At 55.0% G+C, this 20,002-nt stretch overlaps 1 protein-coding gene across 3 annotated transcripts in view; it reads right to left on the reverse strand.

Moving 5' to 3' along the window:
• Positions 1-9,014: 9,014 nt before the first annotated feature.
• FGF8 (fibroblast growth factor 8) overlaps positions 9,015-20,002 on the reverse strand; it is a 31,761-nt gene continuing 20,773 nt past the window's right edge. For all 3 annotated transcript variants that reach the window (XM_043552075.1, XM_043552074.1, XM_007070457.3), the window contains 2 exons: positions 15,484-15,590; positions 9,015-10,720 (listed from right to left, as the gene is read on the reverse strand). In XM_043552075.1, coding sequence (XP_043408010.1) covers positions 10,433-10,720; positions 15,484-15,590 — 395 coding nt within the window. In that variant the 3' untranslated portion in view covers positions 9,015-10,432. The remainder of the gene's footprint in view (positions 10,721-15,483; positions 15,591-20,002) is intronic.

A 20,002-nucleotide genomic window follows, 5' to 3' on the forward strand; every position in this document is an offset into this window, starting at 1 on the left:
AGGGAATAATCATCCCATCTGGCTTTATAATCTATGACTGCACCCCAATACAGCACCGAGGGTGTGTCTGTCTGCACTGCAGTGTTAGCTCGGGCCCTTACCCAGGTGCTGCCAGGGCTGCCACCTGGCCAGTTTTTCTACTGCCTTCCCCAGTGTCCGTTGCCAGTGAAAACGGGCCAGGGTTTCTTCCCCTGGGAAGCTGCCATGCAGCAATCTTGTAAGTACCAGGCGCAGGTCCCAGGGCTGGGAGCGCTGCCAGCGTGGTGCTCGGGTCCCACTCTGTGGGGCAGGCCCTCAAAGTGCCTAGACTGTGGCAGCTCAGGCTCCTTCTCTACAAGACATGGGATGGGTGAATCTGAGTCTCGCCAGCAGAGAGGGGACCAGGGTGGTTGAGGCAGGAGCCTCCTGGGAGGGGTGAGTTTGGGGGCTCATGGGTGGGGAGCAGGCAGGATGGTAGGAGGGGTGGCACCTGAGAAGGGTCAGGCAGCGAGGGCAGGGGACAGTGACCCACACAAACCCTCTCACCTGAGTTTGGTTCTTTCACCCTGAGCTAGCTGGCCTGGCTGGGGATGGCTTAGAGTCCGGGTTCCACTTTCCCTCGGGCTGGTAACCTCCTGCTTTGCAGTGCAGATGCAGGCAAAAACCACACGAGTGCTACTAGTCCTCCAAGGCCTTCCCACCATCCCCCTGTGCCCGGGACAGACACGTTCTCCCGCAATTCACTGGGAAAGAATCGTAGAGCGGCTCAGCTCTCTGCAGCACCAAGAGCCCCGGGCGGTGCCCCCAGGAGTGCCAGTGACACATCCAGGAGCGCTGCACCGGTGAGGATGCAATAACTCGGGCAGGGCTGGGCCGTGGGCTGCTTGCACCCAGAGTAGGCTAACCCGGGGCTTAGACCTGGGTGCTGATCACTGGAGTTAACTCCGCAGGGATGACATCCCCTGCAGACTGTGGGTCCCAGCACGTGACATGACCAGGCTCGGGATAGAGCTGGCATCTCCACAGGTTACCCCTAGAGATGGGGGCAGCTGCTGCAGAACCATGAGGTCAGATGATCCACAGTCTACCCTGTGTTCCCCAGAACAGGCCCTTTCCCACCCCTAGTTTAAGTGTATTTGGGGAGGGATCACACCTTAGATCTGGTGAGCTATTGCTCCCACTATCCTTCACCCCCAGGGGGGAATGCAGGCCGTGTGTATCTGGGAGAGGTGCAAGATGGATATTGTAAGTGGGATGCAGGGTCATTAATTAGCTACCCATGTAGGTGTTTTGAATATGCAAAGTGCTACAGAAGTGCTAAGTGTTATTATTATGGCCAGGAAAGTGGCTGTGAAAATGCCAGCTTATTCCACATCCCTGCACCCCGCGCCTTCCGCTGGCCCCGGTGACAGCCACCCTTTCACCAGGGCTGGGCAAACCCTGCCAGTTCGGAAATTCACCTCCGGCTGGAATGTCCTACGGGGCAGGTTGGACTGAGTGGGGACAGAGGGGGGGACTGTGAATAAAGGACGGTGGGGGCAGGGGGAGAAAAGAAATGTGATGGAGGAAAGAGAAAAAACGAAGCAGAGAGCTAGCAGGGAGATGAACAAACCCACAAGGGAGAGAAAGGGTCCAGTGGAGAATTAGATACAGACTGTATAGGGCCCTGCGCTCCAAGAACTGGTAAGGAGGTGGGGGCAGTTGATCTGGAACCCAGAGAACAGGCTGCCTTCCCCTTACCCACTTAAACACTGTCTCTCTCTTTCTCTCACACACACACACAAGAATCACTCACGAAAAAAATCACAAGTTTCAAAGTTTGCTGACAATACTAAATGACCTATGCTAGTTAAATCCAAAGCAGCCTGCAAAGATCTAGGCTACGTCCACACTGGCACTGACTGCGGTGTCACCGATGTCGCGCAGGGGTGTGAAAAAGCCCCCCTCCTGAGCGAGGTAAATCCCACCGAGCTAAGCGTGGGTGTGGACTGCACTGTCGGCAGGAGCCATAGCTACTGCCACTCGCAGCTCTGGGGTAGCTAAGCCAGCAGGATAGCTCTCACCCGCCCGTGTGCATGAGAGCGGGTCCAGCCGGGCAGCTGCCACCCCTGTAAACGCTCTCGCGCACCCGTAGCCTCACAGAACCTGGTGACTGAGCAGCAACGGGGCAAATGAAATTCAAGGCTGATAAGCGCAGAGTATTGTACACTGGAAAAAATAATCCCAACTCTACGTACAAAATGATGGGGTCTCGATTAGCCGTTCCCACCCAAAAAAGTGGGAGTCATTGTGGGTAGTTCTCTGAAAACATCCACTCAATGTGCAGCGGCTGTCAAAAAAGCGAACAGAAACCATTAGGAAAGGGTTAGATAATGAGACAGACGATATCATGATGCCACTATACACGGGCAGCTGGTGAAGCCCGGGCTCGGGGAGGCTAGTCCCTGTCCCGTCCCTTCTGCCCGAGGCCCCGCCTGTCCTGCCAAAGCCCAGAGCGCCCCACCCCATATGGCCACCAGTCTCTCCCCACAACCTCAGAGCGCCAGGCAGGTGGGCAGGCAACATCCCCCCAGCCCCCGAGCACAGGCCAGCCCCCATTACTCCCAGCCTGGGGCCCTGGCCATGCAGGGAAGAGCCCCCCCACAGCACAGCACCAGGAAGCAGGAAAGGGCCATGCAAGGCGGTTGGGGAGGGCCAGCCTTCCCCGGCCTTCAAAACCGGCCGCCCGTGCCACTATAGAGATCCCTGGTACATCCACACTTGAACACGGGGTGCAGGTGTGGTCACCCCATCTCAAAAAAGATACATTGGAATTGGGAAAGGCACAGAGAAAGGCAACAAAAATGATGAGGGGGTTGGACCTCATGAGGGCTATGAGGGGAGATTAAAAAGACTTGGACTTTTCAGATTAGACTGGAGACGACTCCGGGGGGAGATGAGGGAGGGCTATAAAATCGTGACTGGTGTGGAGCAAGTGAATAGGAAAGTGTTATTTACCCCTTCCCATAACACAAGTACCAGGGGTCACCCAATTACATTAATAGGCAGCAGGTTTAAAACAAACACAAGGAAGTCCTTCTTCACTCAAAACACACAGTTAACCTGTGGAACTCATTGTCAGGGGATGTTGTGAAGGCCAAAAATATAACTGGGTTCAAAAAAGAACTAAATAAGTTAATGGAAGCTAGGTCTATCAATGACTGTTAGCCAAGATGGTCAGGGCCACAACCCCATGCTCTGAGTGTCCCTAACTAAGCCTCTGACTGCCAAAGCTGGGACTGGATGACAGGGGATGGGTCACTTGATGATTCCCTGTTCTGTTCATTCCCTCTGGGGCACCTGGCATTGGTCACTGTCGGCAGACAGGATACTGGGCTCGATGGACCTTTGGTCTGACCCAGTCTGGCCATTCTTATTTTCCTAATTACAGGGAACAAGAAACGTTTCAAAAAGTCAGACTCATTTGTGAGCCCCTCCTGAAAATAGCTTCACGAGGTTCCCTAAATCACAGACCCCTCCCCGGCTTTACTCCCGTTAGCCCCGTTGGAGTGGAAACCGCCCTGGGAGAGTGAGCTGGATTCTCTTTGGACACACAGGTCACCCGTCGGCTCAGACCGCAGGATCTTCGCGACCTGCAGGGGTGGCAGAGGCACAAAGCAGCCTGCTGGGGTTTCAGAACCAGCACCCGCGGGGAATGTGTTGTCCCAGCAGGTTGAGTTTGGGAGCTTGACCCTGCTGTGCGCTGAGCGTCCCCAGCCCCTGTTGCCTTGCGAACCAAGCCAGGTTGATCTAGAATAACAGAGAGTGAATCAATATGGGACACCCCTGCAGAGATGTTCTGAGAGTCCCTTTTCTGGCTATAAACCCCCTTTAAAAGGAGGGGGGTTTAGAAAGTGCAGCGGGTGCGATCAGCAAACCCCGGAGAGGAATTGCTCTCCAACAAATGAAATGTGTGTAATTAATGGGCTAGGGGGCTGGACAGGTCTTAGATGAAAGCGTTTCCTGGACTTGTCCTTCATTTGCATGGCATCAGAAGCTGTTCAGAAGGTGTGACTTTTCCCACAGGGAGCCCTCAGCTCCTTGGCACAATAAAGCCTGGAGTTCTTAACCAGAATTAATTAAAGGAGGGGGAGGGGGAATGGCAAGAGAGATGCTTGAAAGCTGAGCCCAATGCAATAAACAAAACACTCTGGCCTCTCCTTCCTGAGCCAAGATGGCCCAAACAGGCCCCCGTCTGCGGGGTACAGTGCCCTGGAGCCAGCCCCGCTCTCCGGGGGCCAGGGCAGAAGCACAAACATTTTACCAGTTAGCTGCTTGGCAGAGACCAGTGAGAAGCTGGGTAACAATCAGAGACGAGCCTCCAGCTGCAGTGCTGGGAGCTGGGTCACAAATTCCCCCAGAGATCGGGGCCAGCCACGAAGTCTGGGTCCCAAGCTCTGGGGAGGTCAGAGAGGAGTCTCTGCCATGGGCTCAAAAGACCCCTGGGCGGATGAAACCCTGGAGAAAACGGGCACAACAGGGCATGGGAGCCACTTACGCCAGTGCCGGCTAAGGAGAAGAGCCATTCGGGGTGGAAGCTACAAGCTGTCCTGAGGACCAGGGACATAATGGGACCCCAAGCAGGCCTTTGTCACATGTGAGCTTTGCAGCCAGGATTTCAGGTGCAGAATACGCTAGGGGTGAATAATGACAGGAATGAGCGCACGGAGCACCTTGCAAACGGCCATTAATTAGGCCTCACAAACAACATCTCCATGTGGCATGACCACAGCATGGAGCCAAGCAGGGAGATTTCTCAGGGAGGTCTCAGCATCCAGCCAGCACCGTCAAAGCCAGGAACCATCCGGTGCGACTCGCCCAGGGATGGCTACCTTTGCTGAGCGGCTAAGAGCTCCCAGAGTGTCTCCCTGGGTGGGACACCAGCGAACGTTGCACCTGCTTAAAGCAGGGGTGAATTTGTCTGCTGAAGTCTGATTGGCCAGCTCAGCGAAATGACATCACTGTCACCTGGCTCATCCGACCTAGCTCGGGTCCGATGTGGCCCCGTCACCGTAGTACCAAGGACCAACCTGGCGACAAATCTCTCCCGTGGAGCGTCCCGCCCTGAGCAGGAGATGCCTGCTCCATCCCTGCAGCGAGGGGCATGGCTCAGCGCTCACGTCGCGTTCCCCGGCAGTCCCCAGCCTGGGCCAGGGAAGCGAATGATCCAACCCGGGGACCGAATTCAGTGATGACTCCTGGCCATTTGCCACCTCCTGTCCCCACCGTGCCAGGGGACGGGTCAGCTGCTGGATCTCGGCCCAGCCCAGCCCCTGGCGTTCTCAGAGGCCCTATTTGCCCAATTTTCACTCCTTTTTGTCGGGGAAAGGGGAGGCCCACGGGTCAGGAGCACAGTGGCTGTCGGGTGGCAATTTCCCACCAGGCTGCTTCAGCCCTTCCAGGTTAGAAGGTACTAACCCGATCACAGGGAGGGGACGCTCGTCTCCTCCACCCCATCAGCAGTGCCGTTCACACAGTCCCTCCTCTTCGCTCTCTCGCTGCCTATTGCTTAATAATCACACGCGGCACTTCATCCATCTTCACCTCGCCTCACGTGCCTCTCTGGAACCATCCCCACTTCACAGATGGGGAAACCGAGGCACAGGGAGGGGAAGAGATTCCCCTGGTGAGGCATTGTCCGAGCAGGGTTTAGCTCTCAGAAGCACCTGTCTCGTAGCCTGGTGCTCAGACTATTAGGGCACAACTGTAATGGAGGTGAACATTACACTGGTGTAGACACACCCTCTGGCTACACTCCTCTGCTTCCTGTCACACAGAGCACTCTAGTCCCAGGTCGGCCACCGTCTCTCTGTGGTGCTTAAATCACTTTCCTGTGCCTCAGTTTCCCCATCTGGAAGGGAACAATAATCCCCCCAGGCTTCATTAAAGTTTGCAAATGCTGTGGTTAGCAAGCCCTAGCAAGGCGCAGAGGGGGCTCGCGCTGTGTCCTCGCTAAAACGGCCGAGCGCACTATTCTCTCGGGGACAAGAACCCCAGGAGTCTTCTCCCTGTTGGAGTCACCCCTCGTGCTCAGCGAACGGGGTTGGCGTCTCACGGGCCAGGCGCTGCCGTTGCACTGAGCCATCCCTGCAACAGCGTCCCTCTTGTGCTGCAGCACGGACATGAGGGGCGCCCACTTCGGAGCACCTGGAATCCAGGTGGCCCTAGAAGAAATTCCCTGTTAAATGAACCTTAGAAAAACCCACCCAAACCCAGGGTGCGTCAAACAGCTCCCATCAGCCTCCAGCGGTGCGTGAGCCCAGAAACTTCAGTGCTCGAAGCAGGATCGTCTCCTGCATGAACCAACCTTCAAAGGGCCCAATGGTTTCTAGTACCCAGACCCCAATGTCTCAGCCCTCCCCTGTCTCACGGGCTTCATGGCCTCTGGTTAATTATTATCTGTAAGTATATTTGAGACACTTCAATGCCATATCCTTGAAACCAGAAGGGGGAAACCTCATTAGTTTCCTTTGCCAGTGCAGCTCTGCTTTGATCAGCCATGAGGATTTTCCCCCGATCCCTCCCTTTGAAACCGGAGGACGTATTGACTAGCGGGTAGTAACCAGGAGCCAGAGTCTCCCCTGGGCTGTGCTTCACGCCCGTGCACCACGGGTGCAAAACGCCACCAGCTCAGCCCCACTTTGCACCAGTGCAAATGACTCCACAAGGCAACGGCAGCTTGGGCCCAAGCTGGCCTGCAGGGTCCACCAAAGGGGTGAGCCTTCGGCGCCTTCCCCTCAGGAGCCTGGCTCACCCAGCTAATGCCCCCAAAGTCAGTGAATGAAGATTGCATGAGGAAGGGCCCTGAGCTGCTTCTTATTCAGTGTAGGTTTGGCTTTTTTAATCTGGGCCATGGCTAGTGACGCCGAGCTCTGTGCCTCAGCTTCCCCGTCTGCAAAATGGGCTCAATGGGAGGGGGTAAGGGATTCATTCGTTAATTTATTCAGGCAGGCAGTAGTAGAGGGCTCCGTCCTTTACCCGAGGAAGGCAGAACAACATTCAGTGGCTGGAAGTGGAAGCTGGATCCATTCAAACGAGACAGGAAGTAAATGCAGAATCTGGGGGAGGGATGTTGGGCTCAATAACCATGGGAACAACTTACCTAGAGCTGTGGCGGTTTCTCCATCGCCTGGCGTCAGGCTCGGGTGTCTTGTAACCCAGCTGCTCCAGCTCCCCCAGACGTGACAATCAGGCTGCAGGCGCCCCTGGGAGAGGCCTGTGCTCTGCGGGAGGTCAGCTGGGGGGAGCCGAACGGTCCCGGTTGGCCTCAGGCGACCCAGGGCCAGCCCGCGTGCGGCAGATGCCGAGTGCTGAGTATGGGGCAGGCGGCGATTCCCAGATTAGAGCCAAAGGGGCCCCAGAGAAACAACCAAGCAGCCCCGTCTCCGTCATCTCCCCATTACCCAGCAGGTACTTGCTGCGGGCGGGAGTCGGGGAGGCTGACGGGCGACCGGGGCCAGGAACGATGAGGCCCATGTGAGGACGTCAGTCGTGCTGGAGGTGCAGGGCCTCTCACAGGAGCGGGTGGCCGAGGTTCTGTGGCTGGTCAGACCAGCCACGCGTGTCGGTCCCACCTGGCCTTTGCGTCTGTCGCTCCAAACCCAGCAGCGCCCCCCCAAACACCCCCAGCACTGGCTCTTGTCGGCCCCTTCTCGGTCACTGCCGCAGAGGAACGACCGAGCCAAGGAACGCAAGCTATGGGCTCGGCCCCACGGAGCCCTGCTCAGGCCGGGGCTGCGGACCATTAGCAGATGGGGGACAAACCTCGCCCTGAAGTGCCTGGGTAGCGCCCCGCTGAGGGGACCCCACGAGAAGGCGTCTGGGGTCGACAAGCCAGACTCCTCTCACCCCACCGCCCTGCACAGGGGACCGGCCCCTCCTCTAAAATCACTGTCAAAATAAGAAGGTGGGAAGAAACCTGCCGGGCATGAGTCTGGAGAGCAAAGTGTTGCCTTGTCTAGGGCGCGGGGTCTTTGCCCATCCTGAGGCCCAGCGGGACGGAAGCCAGGCCTGCCCGCTGCGAGACGCCTGGGGCCTGCCCCACAGGAATGGATTTCACCCACCAAATCACCAACCGGCTGCCATTATAACCAGCAGGCTCTACCGTGGAGAGCCTAGCCCATGACCTCAGTGAGCAGGGGCGGCCTCGTGCCAGGTCCTGGCCAGCAAGCCTCTGCCCTCACTGCCTTAGCTAGCCCCCATTCTCCCCCCCTTCCCCCAGCAAACACACCATAGATCACATGGGCCACTGAGTCCGAATACCCCCCCAAAGGCGGTCACACACACACACGCACACACCCGAAGCCGGGGGGGAGGTGGGAAGCTTGCAGCTATTTTGTATATACATGAATTCCTTGGTCTCCATAGCCAGGAAGCCAACGCCACGTCCCACCCGGCCAAATCTCCTCCTCCGCCCCAGACCAACTGTGATCTCGGCCGGGACTCGGCCTGCTCCGAAAGCGAAAAAGCCCCTTTTCTCCCCACAAACTCTCAAGTCCTTGCTGACCTCAGTACAGGGCTCGCTTACTTTGGTGACTTGATCACAGTGGAAAAGTATCTTCACAGGGGAGAAAACACCAGGTGCTAAAGGGCTCTTTAATCTAGCAGAGCCAAGTACAACAAGGATCAGTGGCTGGAAGCTAAAGACCAACAAATTCCAATTAGAAACGAGGCGCAGATCCTGAACAGGGAGGGTGATTAACCACTGAAACAACCTGTCAAGGGTAGCGGTGGGTTCTCCCTCTCTTGAACCTTCTAATCAAGACTGGCTGCCTCTCTGGAAGACGCTTGAGCCAGGATGAAATTCTACACCTGTGCTACACAGGAGGTCAGATTGTGATCAGCTGGTTCCTTCTGGCCTTAAAATCTACGACTTTAAGTGGGGGCTGAACTCTTCAGAAAATCTGCTCCCAATCGCGTATGCCGAGCCCTTGGGACTCCGGCCCTAAAAGGCTGAGCTCAGCGGCAAATCACTAAACCCCCCTGGTCCCACCAGTTCCAACCAGGTCCCGCATTTTCAGGCCTCGCCCTGTCCCTCTCTAAAAGACGTCCTCCCCCTACCCTGCCCTTGAGCCCGGAAAGCAGACAAGCTCGTTCATACTAATACAAATTTTAATGCACATATTAAATAAATATTTCAATCATTTCATATTAAATTTGTACACGACAAAAAAAAAAATCCTCAAGGAAACAAAAACAAGCAATCACAAAGACCGGATGAGAAGCCACCCGGGTTCCGGCTTTGATACGGTGTCTCTGTTCTTTCTCCCCATTAACGATCTTTTTAATATTATTTTTAACCCTTTGCAGAGTCCTCCTCCCAGGGCTTGGTTCAGAGCTAGGATGGCTGGAAAATTTCCCATCAATATTTCCCCCCCACAGGGAAACTGGGCATTTGACAAACTGAAGTTTGCCGTTAAAAATGGCCGCTCTCCTCACAGCAAACCTGTCTGTGTGATGGGGGGCTGGGAAATTTGGCCTCAGAATGGAAAAAAATTTTTTTTTTTTAAATTCAGCCAAAAACTGCTGAAAGTGTTTTGGTTTTGGGAATTTTTGTTTTAGCCACTAAAAAAAAAGGGCAGTTTTCAATGAAGAGTCACAATAGTTCGTGGGGACAAACCTCTCTCGTTCAGTCACTGCCCCCTGCCCTGCCATCGCAGCTTTAGAAAATTCCCAGGTTCCTCTTGTTAACAGAGGTGCCATCTCCACCCAGGATTTTGCCTGGGGGCATCTCTTATCCCCCCATCCGCTCCAGCCTCCTGCGGAAAGATGGGGAGCTGGGAAAGCAGCTGCGTTGTGGGATCAGAACAGTATCAAACCACCCCTCGTCCAGCTAAAGAAATAGCTACATCAATAGTGGGAAGCCACAGGCAGCCCAATTACCACCAAAGGAAACCCAACAGGCACCTGAGTAGAGCTGGGGAAAGAACCCAGGAGTCCTGGTTCCTAGTCTTCAAATCCCTCCCCCGCCTCTTTTATTTCCCATCTTTTTTTCTTTTCAAATCAGCCTCCAGTTCTTTATGTGAAGTCGTACTTTGGTCCCAGACTGGGGTGGGGTTTTGTTGTGGCTTGTTTGTTTTAAACCGATTTTTTCACCCCCTTTCCCCTAGAGCTACAGAAATAAAACACAACCTCCAACCGGCTAGAGTGAGTCTACGGGAAGGGGCTTTCCCCGTTCACGAGTCCTTGAACATGTCATTGCTTTTTTAACGTTGGAATACAAAAATAGAGCCTCTTTCTTTTCTCTTCTTGTGAAAAACAAAACAAAACAAAACAACTAGACCCGGTCATTTTTTTCCTCCTTTTTTTTCCCTTTTTTAATAACCATATAAAAAAAAGTCTCTAGTCACAGTCCAGCACATCCCTACGCAGAGGAAAAGGGGGCGGGGCTCGGGAGGCAGGGGGGCGGGGCAAGTCAGGGGCCCAGCCGAGGGCTGGAGTTTCGAGTCCTTTTACTTCTCCGGTTGAAGGGGTAATTGAGGAACTCAAAGCGTCTGTGGGGCTCAGTGGTCTGGTGGCCCTTGGGGAGCCTCTTCATGAAGTGTACCTCGCGCTGGTGCTGCCGCGTCTTGGAGCCCTTGCGGGGCCGGCCCTTGCGGGTGAAGGCCATGTACCAGCCCTCGTACTTGGCGTTCTGCAGCGCCGTGTAGTTGTTCTCCAGGACGATCTCCGTGAAGACGCAGTCTTTGCCTTTGCCGTTGCTCTGTGGAGGGGAAGAACGGGGACACAGATACAGTCAGCAATGGTTGGACTTCACTGTGGCCAGCCCCAGCTGCTCACAAAGCAGGAACCAGGCCCCCAAAATCAGGAGACTGGCTTCAAAAAAGAGCTTTAAAAATAATAAATGCGGGAGTCTCCTTCTGAGCCTGGAGGGGTCACGTTCCCAAGCTTGTCTCGTCTCTACAACCACCAGGGAGAGAGAGACTAAAAACTTCCCTTTTTAAAAATAAAAGGAGTACTTGTGGCACCTTAGAGACTAACCAGTTTATTTGAGCATGAGCTTTCGTGAGCTACAGCTCACTTCATCGGATGTAGCTCACGAAAGCTCATGCTCAATTAAACTGGTTAGTCTCTAAGGTGCCACAAGTACTCCTTTTCTTTTTACGAATACAGACTAACACGGCTGTTACTCTGAAACCTTTTTAAAAATGAAAGCTGGGATTCTCCTGTGATCCCCTAGCCCCAGGATCTGGGCTTTAAGCAAAACAGCCAGTATCAGGAAACTCACAGTCGAGTCACACGATTTGGCAGTGCTGCGGTTCGTGCTGCCACGGAACCAAAGGACGTGGCCGTCCGCTCAGAAGTCAGCCAGAACCTCTTTGCAGGAGTTGGTGGTATTTCCTGCTTCCAGCTAGGCCAGACACATCCCAGGACACTGGGAGCCAGGTTCCTAGTTCTGCCACCTTCGTCATTTTCCCTCCCTCATGGTTCCTACAGCTCTCTGCTCTGGGAAGCAGAACAAACAATAGCAAGTACCGCTGGCCTGATGTCTTTATTTCAGGTTCCCTACGTGCTTCACAAATCTGAATTGATGTAATTGTAATTTGTGTTGCAAAAAAGCATTTGTATAACTGTTTCACCAAGTGAGAAACTGAGGCATGAAGAGATTAGCTGACTTGCCCAGCACCACCCGTGGCAGAGATGGAACTAGAACTCACGCGTCCCATCTCCTTGTTGCTCTCGCCCTTGGAAACAGCCCCCATCCCTCAGGTCTGTGTTTTAATGCTCGAACTCAGGGGTAGTCAACTGGTTTTTGTCAAGATCCAAATTTCTTGGTCAAGTTATAGTCAAGGTCCAGACTCCAGAGAAAATAATAAAATAATAATAATAACGATAGGAAGTAAAAGATTTTGGGGTCCATCCAAAAGCTGGCGGTCCGGATTTGGCTGGCGGTCCAGATTTGGCTGGCGGTCCGCCTATTGGCTACCTCTGCTCTAACTGGTGCTTTAGTCCTCTATCCTCTCCTTTGATTGGCTCAAATAGCATCACATGACCACTTAATTTGCAACCGAGAAGTACGGCGCACGCTGAGGAGGCCCGCACGGCATACTTCCCAGTCCCCGGGTGGCCGCAGTCCCGGTTAGGAGGAAGGTCTCACTTCCGCTATTTAAAACACACTCGGGAGGAGTGTGACGGACAGGACCGGATGCTGCGCTGCAGATGGGACAACCCTGGCCCCAGGCTAGGGGGATTCCTCATGCCCTGCTGTAACGCCTAGTGCCTGAGGCCACAGGCCAGGGCATGGCAGCACATTTCCAATGAGCAGGGAATGTCTCTCTCGCTCTGAAATGCAACTCTCGGCAGCTCCCAGGGGCTGAGCATCTGCAGCTTCCCCTGACTGCAGCTGGTAGGCTGGGTGCTCAGCGCCTGTGAAAGCTCATGCCCGTGTGACACACCCATATACACACGTCCTGCCAGGCACCCTCCAGCCCCCAGCGTGTGTCATCGCCTGGAGCATGGAAGGAGCGTCATCACGGGAGATGGGGCTGCACCCAAACAGCTCCAAACACGGCATCCTGATCCCAGATTTCCAGTGGGGCCCTAGGGGTTGGGCTCCGGCCACAAACCCCTCGAACCTGGAGGGGAATTTGGCTACCAATCCAGACCTAGACTCAACTGCCCTGATAGTACAAACATTTACACTCATGCACAGTGATACCCACACAAACAGCCCCATGGGGTAGGAGCTGTCCTCACTTGTCCGTACAGCTCCTAGGCCAGTGGGGCCCTGATCCTGGAGAGGGCTCTGTAGGTGCTGGTGCAACATACTCCATCACAAGGGACTGTAGTGTCTTCCATATCCCTCCCGGCGTGAGCCTTAGGCTAGGTCTACACTGGCAACTGAGCAACAAAACATTTGTGGTTCAGAGGTGTTAACCCCCCACACACACACCCTGAAAGACAAAAGTTTTGCCGTGGCAAGTGCCAGTGTGAACAGCGCGTTGTACAACGCAAACGCTGCTCCTTGGGGTGGAAGGATGTGCCGACAAAGAGCGGCTACGCTGCCCGACTTTTAGCGACGCGGCTGTGTCGTGTAGACAGAGGCGTAGTGACCGCGGGCCAGCTGGGCAGGCAGAGGGAGAGAAAGAGACCGGAACTGATAGAGGTGTAAAACTCAACCCGCCAGGACTAGAAATGAGCTGGAGTCTCTAGCCCTCCTGGCTGGGATGAAACAGGCTCCTGAGACACGGAGCTGAATGGGATCTGGGGCAGCCCTGTCGTAAACGGGCGACCAGTCCAGATCTCCCGCGCTGGAGCTGCTCTGATTCTGAAGCCCAGATTAAAAGGGCTGCAAATCTGAGGCTGGAAAGCGGCAAAAGAGGCATTAGAAAGAGGGTGAAATCCTGGCCCAAGTGAAGTCCGGGGGAGTTTTGCCCCCAAAGCGGGGGAGGGGTTCACCCACAGGTTTTACTGTAATAGGCTGAATCCTTCCCGCTGGAGTAAGGACAGAGTAAAAGGGGAGTAAGGAGCCAGCACCTGGCCTGACAACAGCAGCGCCTGGCATTTCTGGAGCAGCCACTAAGATGCTCATGGACAGTGCTGGAGGACATGCGGGGATCGCTCCATCAACTGCAGAAGGGAAACTGGCTCTGGGGTGAAGCATGGAGCCTGGTTAGCCACGCACAGCAACACTGCATAACAAGTTAGGACAGGAAGCACAGAGTGCGGGGCCCGGATGGCACCGGAGCTCTCGGAAGGCAGAGCGTCATTTCCCAAGCTGGACCCCAGCGTTAACAGTCTGGGTCCTGAGACGAATGCCCTAGGACCCCCAGTGAGCAGGAGCGGCCTGAGCAAGCTGGTGGCCAGTCCGAGCCCTTGCAGCAAGGGGCAGGCAGCATCATATATACACCTGACGCCATGTGCCAGAAACGGGGAGAGTCCTCAGACCTGAGGTGGAGCCTCCCTCTCCAAACCCCTGGGCGCTGTGTTGCTGACGGCAGGCGCAGGTGAGTGGTGAGATCAGGCCCCAAGCGGGTGGCAGGATCCAGACAGCGCAGGGAGCTCATCACCCCTCACAGCCAGATCACGCCTGCAACATCCGGAAAGAAATGGCCGCGGGGAAGAGAAGCAGGTGGGCAGGGCAGGCACTTAATGTCCGGCAGCAGCGCCAGGCCAGCTCAGAGTCAGGGAGGAAGGGAAAGGGGACAGGGCGGCATCACCGCAAGGTGGAGAGAGAAATCAGATTTAAGCCGTTGCACTAACCCTTCCTGCTCCAGACCAGGATCTGGGGAAGGCTGGACGGGGCTGGGAATGTGGGCCAGGAGGTGCAGTTTGGCGCATGCGATCACACGTGTACACTCCATTCATGCCGGCAGCTAATGAGCCTGTGGCCAGCCAAGCCCCTGGCAGAGTGAGCCTGCGAGCGAGACCCATGGCGCACACCTGCCGAGCTAAGCCTGGCACGCGCAAATATCTGCAGAACTGCCACGCTCCCTGGCTAGCTGACGTCAGCGATGGGAATATATAACAGGACACCGTCCCCTCCTGGTTACCCCATGGCTGCACTGGCGAGTTGAGAGGAGGAACTGCCCCAATAGCTCTAGGCCCAGCGGAACCTCCTCCCACAAGAACTTCTTCACGCCAGGCCAGGTTTCCCCAGCGCTGGGATTCCTGCATGTGCAGAACCAACTCTGGTGCCCCAGGGACAGAGCCTGCGCGTCCCAGAGCACTGCAATCAGGGGCCGGCGTAGGAATTCCTCACGAGCCAGATCCCCTGCTGGTGCAAATCAGAGTCTACGGATCGCAACGGCACGCCACCGATTTGCACCAGCCGCCGGGTTTCTTGTGTCTAAACTAGGCTCCTAAACCAGGGTCTGCCCGCAGAGCAGTGAAATAAACGTGTGTGAAGCTATGGAGAGAGGGAAGAGGAGATAATGGGCCCACAGGGATGAGAGCCCAAGAAATGCCAGTCTAGGTACATGCAAGTGGGGGCAGGGGCAGAACGGGGGGTGGCTGGTTGAGCTGGCATCACTCGCTCCGGCCAGCAGCTGTTCAGAGGGCCTGGGGGTGAGAGTGCAGGAAGCAGCTACCGCTGCAGGTCTGTGCATTGCCTGAACCCCCTCGGTCCCCCCCAGACGAGTGCCAGGGAAGGAGAGTAACACAAAACCTTCCCACCGATCCTGGCCCGAAAGTGGAGTTTACCCTCCCGCTGCCCCGAAGAGCGGCTCCCCCATGAGGAAGGAAGCGTTGGGAGTTCAGGGGCCATGCACAGGATGGGCCAGCCCCACGGAGCAGCTGAACGCTCCGGGTGCTGGTCCCAGATCATCAGAGCAGGCCAGCTATTTGTGAGGAGAATCATGGAATTCGCCCCGTGACGCCCAGCTTGCCAGCCCCATCGCCTCCTTGATCCCCACAGCCAGATTCTCCCCTTCCCCTACTTTTCAGGGGCCTCTGGATCGACACCTCCCTCTGTCCATCCCCCTCTTCCCTGTGGGGCACTGTGTTCCCAGGCCTGACCCCCCTTACCTTGCCAATCAGCTTCCCCTTCTTGTTCATGCAGATGTAGAACCCGGTCTCAGCCCCTTTGATGCGCACGCGGCTCCCGAAGGTGTCCGTCTCCACGATGAGCTTGGCTGGCGGGAAGGAGAAAGGCCAGGTCATAGCGACGGGCTCCAGCAGGCACCCTCCACTCCGCTCCCCACATGGAGGGAACGCACCGATCCACGGCCCCCACACCGCCGTACCCGTGCCTGACTCTGAGCACACCAGGACCACCATCGGCTTCCTGTTACGCCCGGGCTAGATCAGCAATCCAGCCGCACCGGAACCAGCACAGAGCGACGGCCCAGCTAGCCAGGCGTCCCACCTCTGGCCAACACTACATGCTTCGGAGGACGCTGCACAAGCCCCAGAATGCACCTCTTGCTAGGCCAGGCTATGCCGAAGGGCCTGTATTGGACAGAGAGAGGTGCCTCATTGTCAATCTCACAGGAAGGGCACTGCCTGGGACTAAGGAGACCACAGATTCCCTGGCTGACCATGGTACAATCCCTTAGTGATTCCATGCCTCAGTTTCCCCTCTGTGAGAAGGAGATGATGGCACTTCCCTGCCTCACAGGGAGGCTGGGAAGATCAATAAGATCGTGATGCTGTGACACTAAGAGCACAGGGGCCGTGTCAGTACCCCAGGCATCTAGACTTTAGTTGGGAGCTGCAATCTAGATAGCTGGAGAGAGAGCAAAGTCACCCTGGATGCTAACTCGGCACCAAAAGGACAGGCAGGGAGGCAGATCTGGGAACTGAATCCAAGCCAAGGGGAAGGAAGGGGGAGCTGCTTAACCCTCCTTGCATCTCCTCCCCTTGCAGTTCAGGCCCTCGCTCCGTCACTTAGTGCGCCAGGCCCGAGCGGGTGGAGGGGGCCTCTCTCTGCGGTGACTTTGTGGCTGGCAGGGGAGACACCAACGGGCACGGCCACCCTGCTAATGTGTTTCACCTTTGCGCGAGTTGAGGGGGCATATTGATTCGGGCTCCGTGTTTTAATGGAGCCATCGATCGGCGGCCGAAGGAGCGATGCAAATCGCCGATCGATGGCACGCCTATAAATAGACCTGTCACCATCTCGTCCCTGCCTCCTCCCTGGGAGCATGAGGGCTGGAGCCCAGCCGCCCAGAGCAGGGAGCTCCCCCCAGTACTTCAGTCTTGTTGATGCTGCCAGAAGAGAAAGCTTCTTGCAGCGGGAGCTACAGGAAAGCCCAGCAGGGACCTGCTCTTAAATATCCACTGGCCTGATCAGATCTCACCCTCCTGCAAACGGGGAGTAAGTCTCTCAAGGTCAATGACGCTGCCCCGGGGTGAATGGGAGGAGTTAAGCCTATAACTATAGGATGCAACTGACATGAAACAGGACCAGGTCTACTCTCCTGAATCAGCTGAGCAGCCGCCTCCGTCACAGCCCATGGGTGAGGCTGGCAGGATCGGGCCCTCATGATACTGTAGCAATCTGGGGAGCTGGTGACTAGCGCTTCCCACAAGGGCTGACGCTTGCACTTCATGGCCTTAAGGTTTGAGCACCCACAAGGGCCTCTGGGATCACTGAGCGAGAGCTAGGTGTCACGCAACCTACGTTCACCTGCGACAAGCGAACGGGCAGGCTTGGGGACATGCAGACCAGTCGCCGCGATCTGACATTGTCAGCTCAGCGCAATGGATCTCCCGCCACACCTTCAAACCAAGGCTCTCAAAGCACCTTGCAAATATTGCTTCATTGAGCTACATTAATTAGCTGAATCAGCGACAATCACCCCCATTTTACAACGCACAGAGGGACGTAATGACGTGCCCAAGTCATTGGTGTGGCCAGGAGTTGAAGCCAGGAACACCGGGGCTCCAACCACTGGAAGAGCCTCTCTCCCCCTCCACAGGACTCTGCCCTTTTGCAAAAAGAAAAGGAGTACTTGTGGCACCTTAGAGACTAACCAATTTATTTGAGAGCTGTAGCTCACGAAAGCTCATGCTCAAATAAATTGGTTAGTCTCTAAGGTGCCACAAGTACTCCTTTTCTTTTTGCGAATACAGACTAACACGGCTGTTACTCTGAAACCTGCCCTTTTGCAGACGCCTCCCATGGCAAGAACTGCTCTCTCTTTTGTTTTGGCCTGTGTTGCTTGCAGTTCAACCATTCCTGCGTTCTGCCCCAGAGGCAGCTCCACTTCAGGGGGCGAGCAAAGCGATCAGCTCTGTGGTTTGGACCAGTTCTGGTAGTGCTCTGGGATCCTTGGGGTTGCAGGCGCTGGATTGATGCGAGGGGCTGGGGTTTTTTAGAGAGGATACAAAACTACCTTTGAAAACCCAAGGGAAGAATTGCACAAAGAGTCCATGCTATTATTAACACCCCCCTGGAATGGCAGCCAGACTAGGACCAGTCTGGGACAGGGACTGCCTTCCTTGTGATTAATCTGTACAGCGCCTTGCATAGGGCATTGGAGTCCCTGGGCACTACCAGAATGCCACCACTGCCCCCGAGGTCACTGAAGCAAAGGGAAGTGATGGGTCTCTGGGCAGGTCCTGCCCTTTAACCTCTCCAGGCTAGCTAGCACCCACACGCTGCCTGCCAGCCAGGCCCTGCCCTCAGAATCCTACGCTATTCAGTCACGACAGGACAAGTCAGAGTCTGAGCTGCCAGCCTGGCACGCCAGCTCACCCTACAGCCGCAGTTAAGAAAGCCCGTTGCAAATCATCACCAGGAGCCAGACCCCCCCTAAAAGAGGGACTTCGACACAGAGGGAAGCCTCAGCCAGGGGGCCAACTCCTCCGTTCCTGCAGGTCAGCTAGACAAATGGGAAGGCTTCAGCGAAGCAAGGTCCACTGAACGAGCGGGAACACTTGTCCAAGACCCCCAGCCTCACAATGCCAGCACAGCCTCCCACCCCAAAACGGTCCAGACTGAGCCTGATGCCCTGCTGTGGATCTGGCCTTCAAAGCCCACTGGTACCAAACCCGCCTGGACTGGGTCTCTCCCGCATGGGCAAGCTGAACTTTGAACTGATGAGCTATGATGCCTATCCTCCGCCCCTCGCCCCCTGTCACACCCCCTCCACCTCCTCTCCTTGGACCGGCACCTCCCAGAATGCACCAGCACCATCCAAACATCTCCAAAAACACAACTTGAGCCGAGGCTCCCTGGAACAGAGTCCCTGCAACCGGGACCCCTTAGTGATCTGCCTCTGGAGGGGGCCAGGGGAGCGGAATTGATCGGAGAGGCAGTAAAAGGTTTAAAGAGCATTGATTTTCTTTCCCTTTGCTGATCGATCGACAGATCGGGGTGAGGGGGGGGGGGGGGAGTGGAGGAAAGCCTGAGGAAAAGCGGCACAAACCCACAGCTTTAAAGATGCACATCTCTTTCCTCTCCGCCTCCTCTCCTGATTTATAGCCCTGTTGGTTGCTTTTGCTTCCCCGCACCAGCCTGGCCGGGGAGCCGCTCTGATGCCGGGCAGCTGCTCACGCCGAGGGCCCTGTAAGCACTCAGCTCCAGAGAGCAGCTCGATAGAAACAATAGGGGTGCAAAAGAAAAGACGAATCCCAGCCCGTCCCAGGGACACGCAGATCCCAGGGCTGTACGCTGGATTCGGGCAACCTGCGCCCTTCCAGAACCAGATCCCCCAGCCCCAAAAGATGCAGCCTGGAATAAATCATACAGAAATCAGAGCACTTTGGGATCGTTGCTGGGGGATCCAGCACCATTTCCGAGTCACTCGGCCTGCGGACATTGTAATCCGGATTAAAGCCGCTCGGGGTTGTTTTTTGCCAAAGACGCAGCTCAGGAAGGATGAGGAGGGCTTTATGATCCATCCCACTTTGCCCATAATTAAAAAGTCGGTCAAATATTGACAATTAAGACAAATAACCGTGAACAGTGCACGACATTAAGTCGGCAGTAAAAACGTCACAGCGGGGAAAGCGGTCAGTTGTGGAAATAAATCAACCCTTTTATTCCCATCCGAAAAATATAATCCAAATGCTTTTCATTTTTAAATTTTTCTTAAAGGGGATTTTTAAATAACAGTTGTTGGGGTTGACTTTTTTTTTTTTAAAAAAAAAAAGCTTAACATATTCAACTCTATTCTTTCACGTAAGTGACAGATTTATCCCAGTAAAATTATGTTTCATGCTAAAACTTTGAAGGGAAAGTGGCTACGTAAATGCTGAAAAAATGCAGCGAGACACACTTGATCCTCTAACTGGACTGCGAAGAGGAGAAAGTATTCAGGAAATGTTAAAAAAGGTGAAAGTCAGAAGAGTTTTAATAGCTCTTCCAGACATGGGGGTCTCTCTAGAGATTCATATAGAACAACCCTGAACCTCTATCTTAACATTTACAGACTTGCAACTCTTTTAAAACTTTACATCTGAAAAACTGCTTGTACTTTTTCTGGTTTAGATCAGTCTTCGTTTTTCTTCTTAGCTCTTCAAATGCTTAACCTTTTTTATTACTTTTTAATAGAGGTTTTCACGCTGCCACTAGCCCTCCCCCCTCTTTCTGGCTTTG

The sequence above is a fragment of the Chelonia mydas genome, chromosome 7, assembly GCF_015237465.2.
Source record: "Chelonia mydas isolate rCheMyd1 chromosome 7, rCheMyd1.pri.v2, whole genome shotgun sequence".
In the NCBI taxonomy this organism is placed as follows: domain Eukaryota; kingdom Metazoa; phylum Chordata; order Testudines; family Cheloniidae; genus Chelonia; species Chelonia mydas.